Raw genomic sequence first — 16,714 nt, 5'->3', positions numbered from 1 at the left:
AGTCAAGTAGACATTTTTATTGACACTGGTGTTCTTACCTAATGAGCATTTACATAAATTCCACCTAAATTCAAACAATATATAAAACAAACGGAGTATAACAATGTGTAGCTGTCTTGAAAGTAAGAACCTTGTTTTCAGTGTAAATAATGAAATAAATAAAGACAAAGCCTTGTCCATTTTCACAGCATGACCAACTATATTCAATTTGTTATGATGGTCTAACATGACCAGAGTATATACTGTAGCTATTAGTAATTCAGTGATTATTGTATAGAGGAATGCTTTTGGCATTTTATCATTCAATACATACTGTATTTTGTGTCGACAAAAAATGGAAACTGCTACTTTAATGATTGTACAGTTTAAATACTTTCTAGACATAGTTTTGCCCTTTCGTTCATAGCTTTAACTCGTTGGCGACTTTGGATGCAATGTTTTTAAAAGTGATGGATGAGCCTGATATCCTCTTGAATCTCACGCCATTGAGGGAGAGGCGGGGCAGCTTGCACACCTCCATCTCCCATTGGACAAGGTTCTCAGCATGTCCATCACCATGGACACAGAGCAGCAGGAAACACTCTTGCTGTTCATAATCGCAGTTGTTGGCGTTGAGCACCTTGCGTATCTCTTCCATGATGTCGCAAGGCTCCATGGAGCTGGTGGTCCTCATACTCCAAGTGAATCTGAGGGAGCGGGGTTTACTGTCTTTATTTTCCCCTTTCTGATCCCCAGGTACATTGCGACTGATAAGAGGGAGATAAAGAGAAGTTGAATTAACTAAAGCTCTGCATTTTCCCCTAGGTTTAGTCATTTTCATATCTGTTTATGGCTCGGTATCGTGAATAGACAAAATAATGCAAGGTGTTGATCAAAGGGTCATTTAGCAAAGCATACAGTAAACGGATGGTCATGCAGCACACTAGGAGGAGCACAACACTCAATGAGGAAACCACAATTAACTAAAAATAACCACACCCTCCGTCACATACAGAGACCACTTCCATGGGGAAAAGGTGAGGGAGAAGGACCCTATGGATAGACAGATGGGAATACTGGTTGACTGACAGAATGGAGAACAGCTGGGAGTGAAGTGATATCAAGCCTGTCGTCACAGGAATATCAGGTTGAGAAAGCAACATACACCTCACCTTGAGCCCTCAAATCTCCCGTTTCTCTCAAACTCGGTTGAGACTCTGACAGTTGTAGAGGGAGCAGAGCAAGATTAGGAAAAAGAGAAAAAACAAAATGTGGACTTCCAAAGACAGTGTTTTGTCATTTCAAGGATGACAGAGAACACTGTACTGTGAATATACATTGAGAGATATATAACATACAGTGAGCTCCAAAAGTATTGGGACAGTGACACATTGTTTTAGCTCTGTACTCCAGCACTTTGGATTTGAAATGACACAATGACTACTTTAATTTTAAGGTATTTTCATCCATATCGGGTGAACCGTTTAGAAATTACAGCACGTTTTGTACATAGTCCTCCCCACCCTATTATAGGGGACTAAACGTATTGGAACAATTCACTTATATGTATATTAAAGTAGTAAATTAGTTAAGTAATTGTTCCCAAATTCATAACACGCAAAGCTTGACTCTATACATTTGTTGGATGCATTTGCTGTGGTTGTGTTTCAGATGATTTTGTAACCAATAGAAATTAATTGTAAATGTATTGTGTGTCATTTTGGAGTCACTTTTATTATTGTAAATAAGAATATATGTTTTTAAACACTTCTACATTAATGTGGATGCTACCATGAATACGGATAATCCTGCATGAATAATGAGTGAGAAAGTTATAGACTCAAAAATATCATACTTCCAAGCATTTGGGGGGGGGGGGGGGGGGGGGGGGTGATATTTGTGTGTCTAACTTTCGGCTCTCATTATTCACGATTAATTTAGGATTATCCGTAATCATAGTAGCATCCACATTAATGTAGAAGTGTTTAGAAACAAGAAAGCCACCACCAAATAACTATAACCTCATTATGGAAGTGTTGACATGAAACCTGTGCAGAATCAATGGAAAAAGAGACTTTGAACTGGTCACACTGATCAGTCTCGCTGGTGTTCAAACTAACAAAAGTGCTTCAACAGACCACATAGAGCAAGGGGATACAGGAATGGAAATGTGTTGAGTGACGGTATGACAGTTTGGATACATTTGTTGACATGAAGAGATTCACCCAAACAAGACAAAAACAAAACCATACAGTGGAACTACAGTCCACACACCCACACCTCTAATACACACATTGTGTATTAGGGTCAGTGCATGCAGACTGGGGCTGTTGTGTGAGCTCTCATGCAGTCTATTCTCGAGGTTGACAGACAGCAGGACAGAGGTCCTCTAGACGTCCTCTAACATGTCCCATGTTTCTTCCCTCTATGTGACACTGGTTATGTTTAGAGGAGAGGGGGTTGGCTTGAAAGACAATTAGGCAAGCAGTTACAGGGCCATTGTAGGACTGCATACCATGTCCACAGACCCTAATGAGTTTTGTGCTGCAGACAAGCTTTGAAATGAGTCTACAGGAGGGTAGAGAAAGTTTGATTCCTGGAGGGTTTAGTTAGTGGGCAGGATAGCAGCCTCTAGCCAGGGGGATGAGGGACAAGAGAAGTACTGAGACTGTATCTGGGGCTGGGAGTGTCACATACACATTCTAGAGAGAAGGTAATGTGACCATGTTGTATACGAGTGTGTTCTCTCCACACAGAACTCTGACATACAGAGTTGAGCCTAACTCTTGTGGGGACATAAGGGTTGAAATGATCCCTTACTTTAGGTCTCCATCTGCGACTTCCTACAACTTTCTATATCTTCCGCTCTTGAAAGCGTGTATTTTTTACGGATACATGAAAAGAGAGTAAGAAAAAAATGACATGATCACAGGCCGATAATGCCAGGATGACAAGGAGGAAGAGGAAGAAGAGAAGAGGAGAGATGAGTGGACAGAAGACTTACTAAGAGTCTTTGCTCCCTGGGAAGAAGGGATGGCAGGCCCTGATTTGGCCGTCTGCCGTTTGGCCGGGTCAATACTGACCCTGAGGGGAGGAAGAGCAGTGAAAGGTCCAAGGTTAAAGGGCACAGAAAGGTCAGGGAGACATTGGCACACAGCAATACAAAAGTGAGGAGAAGTGTGAAGGGAGGGCAAAGCGCATTGCCTACTACTGAGACAAGAGACTCCCTGCTAAGACTTCCTTCCTTATAGTTCAACCAATCGTTTATAAGATGCTGTTACTCTGTGCAGAAATAAGAATCACTCGACAGAGAAATGAAATGAGTGACAAGGACATGGTGAAGGAAGAAAGATGGGAGGGTTGCAAATGTGCCGGAACTTCCTGAGATGTAGAACTCCTGGTCGCCACTAAAGGCCTTTTCACACTGCATTGTTCTTAGCCCGGGGCTATCTTAGCCCCAGACTAAGACTGGCCCTGTGCTATCTTATCCTGTGTTCACACAATCATTTGTTCACCCAGGGCTATTGGGCTAAGCTTCAGCCCTGGGCTAAGGATTCACACTTGTATTCCAAAGCCCTGGGATAAAGGGGTCTACACAGAATATGCAAACGGAGCCGACGGAGCGTAGCGCAGTGTTGCACTGTTGTTTTGCATCACAAAAGGGGATGGCTCCTTGTTGTGCGCTCTGACATTCGATGTACTCCTGTGCCACATGAAATTGTAACATGCTGTATCGTTCCTTCCGTAGCCGTGGGGGCAGTGTTGTGTGAAGTGCTTGACTTGAAATGAAATAGGTGCCGGTAGTCATTTTGGGTACCAGTGCTGTTTATATTTAGGTGCAGGAGCTCCACAATACTTTCGAGCTAATATTTTATAAGAGGAACAGGAGCTCAAGCAGTAGAACATTTTAGGTGTTGGTACTCAGCTCCAGTGAGCTCCTGCACAGTTTGTGTAGGCAATGAAGCTTGCTTGGTTCCTTGATCTATAGCCTATAGGCCCCTCAAACTCAACTCGACCTCGAAGACAGTTCCACTGCATTTTTTTATTGTTCCCCTCTAATCAGGGACTGATTTAGACCTGTTAAACCAGGTGTGTGCAATTAATTATCAGGTAGAACAGAAAACCAGCACGCTCCGCACCTCGTAGGGTAAGAGTTGAGTACCTTGCTATAGGCTATGCATCAAAGTAGCCTATTTTACATTGATAAGAAAATAATAATCTCAGTGAATGTAAAAAAACGAACTAAAAAAACATTGTAGCCTTTTTAGAATCTCCCCAAAATGTATTTTGTTTAGATGCAATAACTAGGGACTCCAGGCTACTGGTAAAAACCAGGGGTGTAAAGTACTTAAGTAGTACTTTAAAGTCTTTTTTACTTAAGTAGTGTTTTGGGGTATCTGTACTTTACTATTTATATTTTTGACTACATTCCTAAAGAAAACAATGTACTTTTTACTCCATACATTTTCCCTGACACCCAAAAGTACTTACATTTTGAATGCTTAGCAGGACAGGAAATGTGTTAAATTCACACATGCTTCGTTTGTAAATTATGTCTGAGTGTTGGAGTGTGCCCCTGTCTATCCGTAAATTTAAAAAAACAAGAAAATGGTGCTGTCTGGTTTGCTTAATATAAGGAATTTGAAATTATTTAGACTTTTATTTTTGATACTTAAGTATATTTTAGCAATTACATTTACTTTTGATACTTATTAAGTATATTTAAAACCAAATACTTTTAGACTTTTACTCAAGTAGTATTTTACTGGGTGACTTTCACTTTTACTTGAGTCATTTTCTATTAAGGTATCTGTACTTTTACTCAAGTATTACAATTGGGTACTTTTTCCAACACTGGTAAAAACAGCTGCGAGATATATGTTTTTTCTCCACCACCAAAACATGACATTCTATTTTATCTGATATGGGAGTGAATACATTCAAGCAACATATCAAACTGGGATAATGTTCTAGGCCCCACGGGCAAGTATAAGAATATTTGCCCGATATTTTAATTATAAATCTGATTATTAGGGAAGCTAAACTAGCAAGGGAAGGAGACTCTTCCTTGTTTTCACTAAATACAAAAATTAAAAAGATAATACATTGTTATCGCCCCCTTGTGAATATGAGTGGGACCGGCGAGGATATTGTGCTACCAAAAGGTGTCCGCTACTCCAAAAATCCCACTCCACCCACATGCAAGCATGTAGATCAACGGAGTGGGACTTGTGGTAACCTTAACAGACAAACACAACATGCGAACAACAACCTCTCTGCTAAGACATGTATTAACACATTATGTCTTCTTGCTTTCAGCCTTTGTAAACCTTGCTGTCTGACCTGTCTGACCTCAAAAACAATGTTTCACTCATACAGATCCTATTAAATTACTAGAGGGGCTATACCATAAACCCTCAAAGTTAAATAATGGCACCAAAATGGCAGCCATCTTGGTCAGGGAGGAAAATATAAGTAAGGCATGTGATGTATCAGAAATTAATGTAATGGAATAATTATAGTCAATGGAAAATATTGTCATATAATTATAATCTGAGACATTTTCTGTATAAACAGCCTCTAAAGCATATGTAAACAGACCATAAATGTCTCAGATTTTATTTTCTTGGAAAGCTGTGAGTGCTATAATATGACAAAATATCAGTACTTGTTGCATTTACAACTTGTCCAAGTCCTATCATCAACTGTTTGCACCAGTGTATGGCTGCGGATTGAATGGAATGTTTGCATATTGGCAGTTAAATGTTTCTAATTATGGAATAATTATTCTAAAACTGTCTGCCTAGCTAGCTAACACAAATACAGTGCAGATCAATTCTTCACATTCATTGTTTTACACAATATCTTATCACAGCACTGGCAAACCATGGTTGACCAACTCCCTGACTAACATGGCTGACCTTTGGACCATCATAAGAAGGTTCATTCTAGTATTCTAAATACAAATTCTATGGTTTCACTATTGAAATGTGATCTTGCCCTGTACAGAGAATGCATAGACGAGACACATTTTTCTGCTCCAGGCAAAAATAATGCAACAATATTATTATCATTGATCTAATTAAATGTCAACAGAAAAGCTATGAAAACAGTCGAAAGTTAGGACACACCTACTCATTCAAGGGTTTTTCTTTATTTTTACTATTTTCTACATCAAATATATTTTGATTTAACACTTTTTTAGTTATAACATAATTCCATATGTGTTGTTTCATAGTTTTGATGTCTTCACTGTTAGTCTACAATGTAGAAAATAGTAAAAATAAAGAAAAACCCTGGAACGAGTAGGTGTGTCCAAACCTTTGACAAGTACTGCATATATACAGTATATGATGGAATGCATTGACATTATGGACAGTATGTGGATAGAATATTTAGTATATCTGTAGAATACGTAGGATAGAATGGTATATACTGTATTCAGCAATGGTTGAATAGGATGGCATTGACTAGAATACAGTATATACAGCGGCTTGCGAAAGTATTCACCCCCTTGGCGTTTTTCCTATTTTGTTGCCTTACAACCTGAAATTAAATGGATTTTTGGGGGGTTTGTATCATTTTATTTACACAACATGCCTACCACTTTGAAGATGCAAACTATTTTTCATTGTGATACAAACAAGAAATAAGACAAAAAAAACGGAAAACTTGAGCGTGCATAACTATTCACCCCCCCAAAGTCAATACTTTGTAGAGGCACCTTTTGCTGCAAGTCCCTTGGGGTATGTCTCTATAAGCTTGGCACATCTAGCCACTGGAATTATTGCCCATTCTTCAAGGTAAAACTGCTCCAGCTCCTTCAAGTTCGATGGGTTCCGTTGGTGTACATCAATCTTTAAGTCATACCACAGATTCAATTGGATTGACTAGGCCAATCCAAGACATTTAAATGTTTCCCCTTAAACTACTCGAGTGTTGCTTTAGCAGTATGCTTAGGGTCATTGTCCTTTTGGAAGGTGAATTTCCGTCCCAGTCTCAAATCTCTGGAAGACTGAAACAGGTTTCCCTCAAGAACATCCCTGAATTTAGCGGCATCCATCATTCCTTCAATTCTGACCAGTTTCCCAGTCCCTGACAATGAAAACCCCCACAGCAGGATGCTGCCACCACCATGCTTCACTGTGGGGATGGTATTCTCAGGGTGATGAGAGGTGTTGGGTTTGCGCCAGACATTTTCCTTGATGGCCAAAAAGCTCAATTTTAGTCTCATCTGACCAAGGTACCTTTTTCCATATGTTTGGGGAGTCTCCCACATGCCTTTTGACGAGCACCAAACGGGTTTGCTTATTTTTTTCTTTAAGCAATGGCTTTTTTTCTGGCCACTCTTCCATAAAGCCCTGCTCTGTGGAGTGTATGGCTTAAAGTGGTCCTATGGACAGATACGCCAATCTCCGCTGTGGAGCTTTGCAGCTCCTTCAGGGTTATCTTTGGTCTCTTTGTTGCCTCTCTGATTAATGCCATCCTTGCATGGTCTGTGAATTTTGGTGGGTGGCCCTCTCTTGGCAGGTTTGTTGTGGTGCCATATTCTTTCATTTTTTTTATAATGGATTTAATGGTGCTCAGTGGGATGTTCGAAGTTTTGGATATTTGTTTTATAACCCAACCTGATATGTACTTCTCCACAACTTTGTCCCTGACCTGTTTGGAGAGGTCCTTGGTCTTCATAGTGCTGCTTGCTTGGTGGCGCCCCTTGCTTATTGGTGTTGCAGACTCTGGGGCCTTTCAGATCAGGTGTATATATACTGAGATCATGTGACAGATCACGTGACACTGATTGCACACAGGTGGGTGAATACTTTTGCAAGGCACTGTACGTATGAAATGATAACACAGTATGTAAACATTATTAAAGTGACCAGTGTTCCATTATTAAAGTGACCAGTGATTCAATGTCTATGTAAATAGGGCAGCAGCTACTAAGGTGCAAGGTTGAGTAACCGGGTGGTAGCCGGCTAGTGATAGTGACTAAGTTCAGGGCAAGGTACTGGGTGGACAGTCTGATGGACTTGAGATAGAAGCCGTTTTTCAGTCTCTCTGCCCCAGCTTTAACGTACTTACCTCGCCTTCTGGATGATAGCGGGGTGAACAGGCCGTGGCTCGGGGGGTTGATGGCCTTGATGATTATTTTGGCCTTCCTGTGACAGTGGGTGCTGTAGGTGTCCTGGAGGGCAAGCAGTGTGCCCCTAGCGATGCGTTGAGCAGACTGCACCACCATCTGGAGAGCCCTGCGGTTGCGGGTGGTGCAGTTGCCGCACCAAGCGGTAATACAGCCCGACAGGATGCTCTCAATGGTGCATGTGTAAAAGTTTGAGGGTTTTAGGGGCCAAACAGAATTTCTTCAGCCTCCTGAGGTTGAAGAGGCGCTCTTCACCACACTGTCTGTGTGGGTGGACCATTTCAGACTGTTAGTGATGTGTACGTCGACGAACTTGCGGCCCCATCGATGTGGATGTGGGAGTGCTCCCTTTGCTGTCTCCTGAAGCTCCTTCATTTTGTTGACATCATTTCTGGCACCACTCTGCCAGGGCCCTCACCTCCTCCCTGTTGGCTGTCTTGTCATTGTTGGTAATCAGGCCTACTACTGTTGTGTCGTCTGCAAACTTGATGATCGAGGTGGAGGTGTGCATGGCCACACAGTCATGGGTAAACAGGCAGTACAGGAGGGGGTTGAGCACGCAACCTTGTGGGGCCCCTGTGTTGAGGTTCAGCGTAGTGGAAGTGTTGTTTTCTACTTTCACCACCTGGGGCGGCCTGTCAGGAAGTCCAGGAACCAGTTGCACAGGGTGGGGTTCAGACCCAGGGCCCTGAGCTTAATGCCTCAATCACAGCAATAGCGTCATTGCGTAAAATGGTACACAGCATCATCTGGATACGTGTGCAACAAAAGTTCAACATTCACCTTCTGATACCATTTCTGTCAAGCCGTCTACGGTAAATCCAACATATGCACCACACAGAACGCACTGCAACTGCCTCTGCAACACCAGGCAAACGCAGCGTTCCATTGGAAATTAATGTACTTCTGGTGTACCAAAATGCAATGACCCTGTTTCACACTGGCTATTTTGGCACCGTGTTTCTTGGGCTAGCCCCGAAAAGTCATTTCTAACCTGCTCCGGAGCAGGGCCAGCTAGCCCTGGGCTAAGGTTGGTGCTAGTCCACTTTAGAATGTGCAAGTATGAACACTCGCTTAGCCCAGGGCTAAGCAGGCTCTTAGCCCTGGGCTAAGGAGCAGTGTAAACAAGCCTTGAATCAGACTGAGAAACAGAAGGTTTTCTCTGAAGAGGAGGTATGGTGGGAGAGCTTTGTCTTTGTCTTCACTTCTAAAAAAAACTGCTCCTGAGCTGCCAGACCATCCGCTTGTAGATGTTCAGAAATTGATGTCTCCCTTTGAATTTGTGAATTGCATCTGATCTTGCCATCAGTACAACTTGTTCACAAAAAGCAACCCAATAATTTATTTCACAACCCTCTTGGTTCCCTAACAGTGTACATATGACTCCACAAACCAATATTCCACAAACTTCAGTTCCCAAAGCCTTATAAACAATAATTATCAGAATCATTTATATCAGGGTATTCAACTCTTAGTTGGAGGTCCGGACCTGGAACTGGCTTCCAGGTCCACAGTTGAATTTGAGGGATCTATATCATGCGTCACCACATCACAAAGTCGATCACATTGCTACAAGCCAGCCAAGTTATCACAGGGACTGTCGATCATAACCCATAAACGTACAACAAAATCCAATACTGGACAGAGCACCAGAATCTGTCTACCTTTCAAACACATATCAGTCAACATAAAACACAAACTTACCTGGAACAACAGTTCAATACTAACCAATCATTGCTTTGTGAAAAACAAACCAGTCAATAGCAACTACGTAAGCAGCCCCGTCCCCACCGCATGCATTGTAGATTGATTAGTGGCAAGCTTTCTGTTGGCTGTTGATGGATTTTTTTACTGACCGATCAAGAGGGCAACACTGCCCTTAGAATATACCCCATCTTTAACTCTAGAAGCCTGAGACCAATCACAAAAGGTTCAAAGCAGTGTGTTAGTTTGTCACTTCCAGCTTATTATTGGTTAAAGAAAGTTTTAGTTGATTAATTGCACACACTGAAGGGAATAAGGGGTCCTACCTTTTGGTAAACCTGAATGACATGTTTCTACAACAGAATCAGGAAACACAAAGAAACATGAACATGAGGAAGGACAACTGAAGGAATATGACTGATTGGTTGAAATTAGTGAACAAAAGCACACTCGGCTGTCCCCATAGCAGAACCCTTTGAAGAACCCTTTTTAGTTCCTGGTAGAACCCTTTTGGTTCCAGGTAGAACCCTTTTGAGTTCAATGTAGAACCCTTTACACAGAGGATTCTATATGGAACCCAATAGAATTCTACCTGGAACCAAAAAGGGTTTTCCTATAGGGACAGCCGAAGAACCCTTTTGGAACCTTTTTTCTAAGAGTGCAGGGTGGTTGGAATCATCAATGGTGAGAAGGAGAAGGTTCAAAATACAGATGTTGATTTCTATTCCTAATGTCAGGTTAGTCTTGGGACGTCCCTAAATTGTTGTCAGTAGCCTGGCTGCCCGCCTGAGATGTGTTAGTCAGTCTGGACAAAAACTCAATTGGGTTTTCCCTGCTGGTTTACACTTGAGGTAAATTTAATTATATGTATTTCTTAGGCTGGCACCCAGGCTACGTTATCAGTGCTTTTGGAACAATCTATTGTTAGTAGGACTGAACGTTCCACACAATGTGATTCAGGATGCTAAAAGGAATAGTGTTCAAAGGCCATTCAGAAGGATTAAAAACAAACCATATAAGTAAGAGTTTCACTGTTAGTCCACACCTGTTGTTTTGATTTGATATACAGTAGCTCGATATAGTCAGAGTATATTTTAGGGGCTTGGACTCAGTTGAGTTGAGTGGCATGGAGCTGTAGTCCCTGACACCTACCTGCGTGTGAGTTTGGAGGTGAGTTTGGAGAAGAGGTTGCTGGAGCCGCGGCTACGAGTCTGGGTAAGGCGCGCGGCGTCGTCGGACAGCGTGGGTGAGGCTGGGGGCCCATTGTAGGTGGCCGTGCGGTGCTCCCTCAGCTGGCCGCCGTGGAAGGTGCTGCGGCTTGCCGTGCCTCGTGGGAAACGTAGTCTGTCGGGCGTGGTGGCGCTGGTGATGCTGTGGGTGGACACCACAGGGTTCCGCTGGCCAGGAGACACGGCCACACTACAGGGAGGACGGAGGGAAGAGATGATACAGAGAAGACAGACAAACACCTGGCAGTACATACCAGTTCTATACATAGTATCACCAGGTGGGCCATTATCATATCACCAGAACCTTACCTTCAAGTCCTAAACTCTAAAATTAAATCTAATCTGTTATGTTAATTTAGAATAATCCTAGTAGTTTCCTAAAGTGTTCTATTATTAAAGTGAGTTGAAGTCCTAATATCCAGTTAGAACTAAACAAAGAGAGGTAACATGAACAGTTTGGGAAACTGGCTAGTGGGGAAAAATGGAGTGACCGGCACAGTTTTGGATAGTCGAGGTAGAGGTGGGTGGTGGAGCTGCCAGTGCCAGACAGGACCCGGTTTCCTGATAGCGATGGAATTTAGGCTTACGAGTGTTTTAACGATGCATCTTTCCTACAACGGCCGAAGACGTAACATGTGTTTCCCAAAACACCGTGCAGAATGAACGGTCGCTAAGTGCATCGTTGGAGCATGTGTCGATACCGATAGGATCGAAAGAAAGGGAGCGCTGCTCTCGGGTCAGCTTTCTCCATTCAAATCTTACCTTAACATTAGAATTATTTCACAATACTGACGACGGATATGCTACTAGAGAGATATTACCACCTACGGCTGCAAATATTGAGGCGGTGTCACATTGTATAAATGATGGGAGACAGGCGCAGGAATTCATAATAGGGAGGTTTAATACCCAAAATATACAACATGCCATGAAAAGGCACGGGGACGAAGCCCAAAACAAACACGTACAAAAACACAGGGATGTAACCCAAACAAAAGAGCGAGGTTAAACCTCTAATAAATACACGGGATGAGACCCGCAATACACTACACGGGGCGAGACCCATAATAACAAGTGCACAATACACGCAAGCCAAAATACAGACCAACGGACATGGGAACAATAACCGACAAAACAATGGTGAACAGAGGGCACATATATACAATTACTAATCAGGGGGAATGGGGACCAGGTGTGCGTAATGAAACAGTTCAGTGATGCTGAAGGCCATTGTGACGTAGATCTCCAGAGCTGGTGCACTGAATGAGCAGCAGTACCGGGGGAATCCGTGACAGGCGGCTTATTCTAATGCTTACCCAATAAAAATGCACTAAATCACTGATTTGGCACATCATTGCACACGTTAGGTTACACACCATGAAATACAGTATATTGAGACAAATTAAAGACAGTAGCCTTTAGACAGTAGCAAAATAAACCACAATTTATTGAACATTAAATGTATTTCAATGTGATTGAAATAGGCCTTTAACTTACTGTATTTATAATTTGATGCAGTCGTCTCGGTATTCATTTGAAGCATCTTTTCATACATCGCTTGTTTGTATCAATTGCAAAGACATTGGCAACTTTGTTCTAAGTTATCTGTGGTCACAGCGAGAAAGATAAACCATGTGATTCTATGTTTAGCGGAGATCTTTTGTGTATAAAGTGACACAGGAGGGCAAAAAAAACATCTAACGACGCACTTAGCTGTCCTACAAGTGGTCATAGGCAGGCGTTACATTACGAGCGTTTTCAAGTGCAACGTTAATGAAGATGCTTTTGGGAAACCGGGCCCAGTGCCATACCAGGGTCAGACCAAAGCTCCAAGGTCCAAGCAGAGGATGGAGAGATTAGGGAACAGAGTTGTGTGTATAATAAAGGGTGGGGCTGTCTCCTACAAGAGGTTACAGAGAGGGAGAGATGTCGTCATCACAACGGTTAGAGATAGTCCATAAAAGGGATGGATGTCGATGTGGGGCCGTTGCGTGGGTTAGAGAGGGCCTGAGACAGTGAAATAGGTGGTCTACACGTGGTGTGGGAGAGGTCAAACAGACAGTTGGAGGCCCTGCCTGCCGTCTTACTTGGGCCTGTAGAAGTCCAGAGTGCAGTGGGAGTGGGGCAGCGTGGCCCAGTCTGAGGGGCAGGCAGAGAGAGGGCCAGAGGCCTGGTCCCTCAGCTGGACCGAGGTGGACGAGCCAGACAACACGGGGGCAAATCCAGAGAACGGACTACCCGTAACACAAGCAGACATCTCAGTTATACTGGGACACAACCAGACCAAGAGGTAACCAGAAAGATAGAAGAGAAGAAAAAGGGAGCCAAGAAAGACAAGTAAATGAAGAACAAGAAATTGATGATATTTCTCCCCTAAAGGCCTTGTGTTTTTCTTTAATAACTTCTCTCAATAATAACAGTATTACTACACATAGTTCTCTCCTCTGTGCCCTTGGGGAGATGGACAGTGAAGGTGCTGTGTTGAATGCTGATGCCATGTGGAGGGTTCCTGTGAAAGGGGCCACTAGGGGTTTAGTTCAGGCAGCCAGTGAACACAGTAACATTCCGGCCTGTTCCTTACCTTTTCTCCTTCCCATTGGGAATGACAGAGAGCCGGTCCGTAGCGTTCTTGTCGCTGCACACGTACGTGTTTCTCCTCGTCATCCCGCCAGAGCCAGTGTTATTCTGCAGGGTGGTACAGAAACGCTGATTCAGCACACATCATCAAATCAGAATGAGGGATTCATCCCCACTTCAAGTGTCACAATATGTTATAGAATCAATCATTTCATGGAATAGCAGACACTCACGTTGGGGATGGGGGTAGCACCCTTCTTGCCATTGGGAATATCAGCCTTGTTGGGGTTGTTGGCGTTCCCCAGCAGGGGGCTGGAAGGGGGGACACTGCGCCCCCCGGGGGTGTTGGGTTTGCGGAGCTGCACCCCTCCCTCCTCTTTGATGTTGTTTTCGGCTGTGCTGGTCTGGCTCCTCTTGGGGTATCCGGACCCTTGGGGAACATTCTGACCCACTGGAGAAGAGAGAAAAGGAGGAAGAAATAGTAAAAGGATATAGAAACATTACTGGCCTACATAGAACTGAATATCTTTAGTCTCACACTTGAGCTGAAAAGCATGAGTCAAAGAGGAGAATTGCCTCTAAATGTTTGTGATAGTGTCTCACCCTGGTCACTGTAGCGTCTCTGTTTCTGGTTGGAGGAGACGCTCCGCTGGACTTTGAGGTGTGAGGGAGACTGGCCATTGAGCTCGCTGGTGGGCCGGGGCTTAGCCAGGGACAGGTTGCTGCTTGAGGTTGACTCACTGGGCTCCAGCTAGGGGTCAAAGGTCACAAGAACACACGTTAAAAAGACTGGACTCTGGATATACTGTGTACTAGAACGAAGATATCAACAACTATCCATCGTCTTGCTCTGACCTCAGAAGACTTCCTCCCCAGCAGCAGGTAGGTGGCAGTGATCTCATCATACTTCATCTTGGCCAGAGACTCCTGGATCTCCTCTGGAGAGAAGCCCATCCCCACCATTACATCTGGAACAGTACAGAGACATGGGTTCACATACACAGCCCTCACCTCTACAACCATTGTCAACAACTTTCTCATTTTCAGGGACTATTCATTGAATGGAATTGACCCCAATCCTGCAACCCAAAATGTTACCAAACATAATACCAGAGAGATCTTTATTCGCAAGTGTCAGCAGCCAAAAACAGCCCACATCCTTAGTGTGTTCTACATAGTTAATACAAAATTCATAAGCAATTATGCACACTTTGTCCTCTGACTCATTTAAAGCAATGGTGTATTTATATCTTCCTATTCCACCATAACGACAAGAGCGAATCCACCACTTATTAAATGCAGCAGAAACCTCATCATGAGTGAGTCAGCATTGCATTCCAGCTCAGGTGTTATCACCCCTCCTCCCTCTCGCCCCATCCATCAGCAGAGGAGGAAAAGTGCCAGGGGGAGGGGAGGAGTGGGGAACACACAGGCCTCCCAACCAATCACTGCCAACCCCGCTGCCTTCCAACCAATCACTCCCCATCTTCCACTGCCTCCCGACCAATCACTTCCACCCCCGCTGTGCTGCTCGCATCACGTTGAGAGGAGCATGCCAGGTGGGGAAGATCCCAGAGCTGTAGTTCCATCATACATCAGCTCCTTTAATAGATCAGTTCCCTCTATCTATCTCTGCATCCTTCTCTCTTTCTATCCATTCTTCTCTTTCTATCCATCCTTCTCTCCTTCTATCCATCCTTCTCTCCTTCTATCCATCCTTCTCTCTTTCTATCCATCCTTCTCTTTCTATCCATCCTTCTCTCCTTCTATCCATCCTTCTCTCTTTCTATCCATTCTCTTTCTATCCATCCTTCTATCCATCCTTCTCTCTTTCTATCCATCCTTCTCTTTCTATCCATCCTTCTCTCCTTCTATCCATCCTTCTCTCTTTCTATCCATCCTTCTCTTTCTATCCATCCTTCTCTTTCTATCCATCCTTCTCTTTCTATCCATCCTTCTCTTTCTATCCATCCTTCTCTCCTTCTATCCATCCTTCTCTCTTTCTATCCATCCTTCTCTTTCTATCCATCCTTCTCTCCTTCTATCCATCCTTCTCTCTTTCTATCCATCCTTCTCTCCTTCTATCCATCCTTCTCTCCTATCCATCCTTCTCTCCTTCTATCCATCCTTCTCTCCATCTATCCATCCTTCTCTCCATCTATCCATCCTTCTCTCCATCTATCCATCCTTCTCTCTATCTATCCATCCAATTTGTTTTTTTCAAGATAAGGCTTCACTAAGCCCACTGAGGAGTTATTTGTTCCACTGGGTGAAAGAGATCGGAAGTCCCCTGAAACATGATCTCTCTCCACTAGACTACAGAGCCCTCAGTGAAACATGTGATCTCTCTCCACTAGACTACAGAGCCCTCAGTGAAACATGTAATCTCTCTCCACTAGACTACAGAGCCCTCAGTGAAACATGTGATCTCTCTCCACTAGACTACAGAGCCCTCAGTGAAACATGTGATCTCTCTCCACTAGACTACAGAGCCCTCAGTGAAACATGTGATCTCTCTCCACTAGACTACAGACCCCTCAGTGAAACATGTGATCTCTCTCCACTAGACTACAGAGCCCTCAGTGAAACATGTGATCTCTCTCCAGTAGACTACAGAGCCCTCAGTGAAACATGTGATCTCTCTCCACTAGACTACAGACCCCTCAGTGAAACATGTGATCTCTCCACTAGACTACAGAGCCCTCAGTGAAACATGTGATCTCTCTCCACTAGACTATAGAGCCCTCAGTGAAACATGTGATCTCGCTCTACTAGACTACAGAGCCCTCAGTGAAACATCTGATCTCTCTCCACTAGACTACAGAGCCCTCAGTGAAACATGTGATCTCTCTCCACTAGACTATAGAGCCCTCAGTGAAACATGTGATCTCTCTCCACTAGACTATAGAGCCCTCAGTGAAACGTGTGATCTCTCTCCACTAGACTACAGACCCCTCAGTGAAACGTGTGATCTCTCTCCACTAGACTACAGAGCCCTCAGTGAAACATGTGATCTCTCTCCACTAGACTACAGACCCCTCAGTGAAACATGTGATCTCTCTCCACTAGACTACTGAGCCCTCAG

The 16,714-nt window shown here is 43.5% G+C and overlaps 1 protein-coding gene across 11 annotated transcripts in view; it reads right to left on the bottom strand.

Annotated features, from left to right (window-relative positions):
- Positions 1-2: 2 nt before the first annotated feature.
- Positions 3-16,714, bottom strand: part of mark3a (MAP/microtubule affinity-regulating kinase 3a) — a 31,351-nt gene continuing 14,639 nt past the window's right edge. For 2 of the 11 annotated variants that reach the window (XM_029730004.1, XM_029730003.1), the window contains exons 11-18: positions 14,485-14,597; positions 14,233-14,380; positions 13,863-14,080; positions 13,634-13,737; positions 10,976-11,242; positions 10,150-10,176; positions 1,152-1,196; positions 3-746 (exon numbers count right to left, since the gene is read on the bottom strand). In XM_029730004.1, coding sequence (XP_029585864.1) covers positions 401-746; positions 1,152-1,196; positions 10,150-10,176; positions 10,976-11,242; positions 13,634-13,737; positions 13,863-14,080; positions 14,233-14,380; positions 14,485-14,597 — 1,268 coding nt within the window. In that variant the 3' untranslated portion in view covers positions 3-400. Of the gene's footprint in view, positions 747-1,151; positions 1,197-2,983; positions 3,064-10,149; positions 10,177-10,975; positions 11,243-13,633; positions 13,738-13,862; positions 14,081-14,232; positions 14,381-14,484; positions 14,598-16,714 lie in introns of all 11 variants that reach the window. The other 9 variants (XM_029730008.1, XM_029730005.1, XM_029730009.1 and 6 more) reach the window with 6 other exon arrangements.

Source organism: Salmo trutta, chromosome 33 (genome assembly GCF_901001165.1).
Source record: "Salmo trutta chromosome 33, fSalTru1.1, whole genome shotgun sequence".
NCBI lineage: Eukaryota > Metazoa > Chordata > Actinopteri > Salmoniformes > Salmonidae > Salmo > Salmo trutta.
The sequence above is the reverse complement of the archived record's forward strand: the minus strand, read 5'-3'. Positions and strand labels throughout refer to the sequence as shown.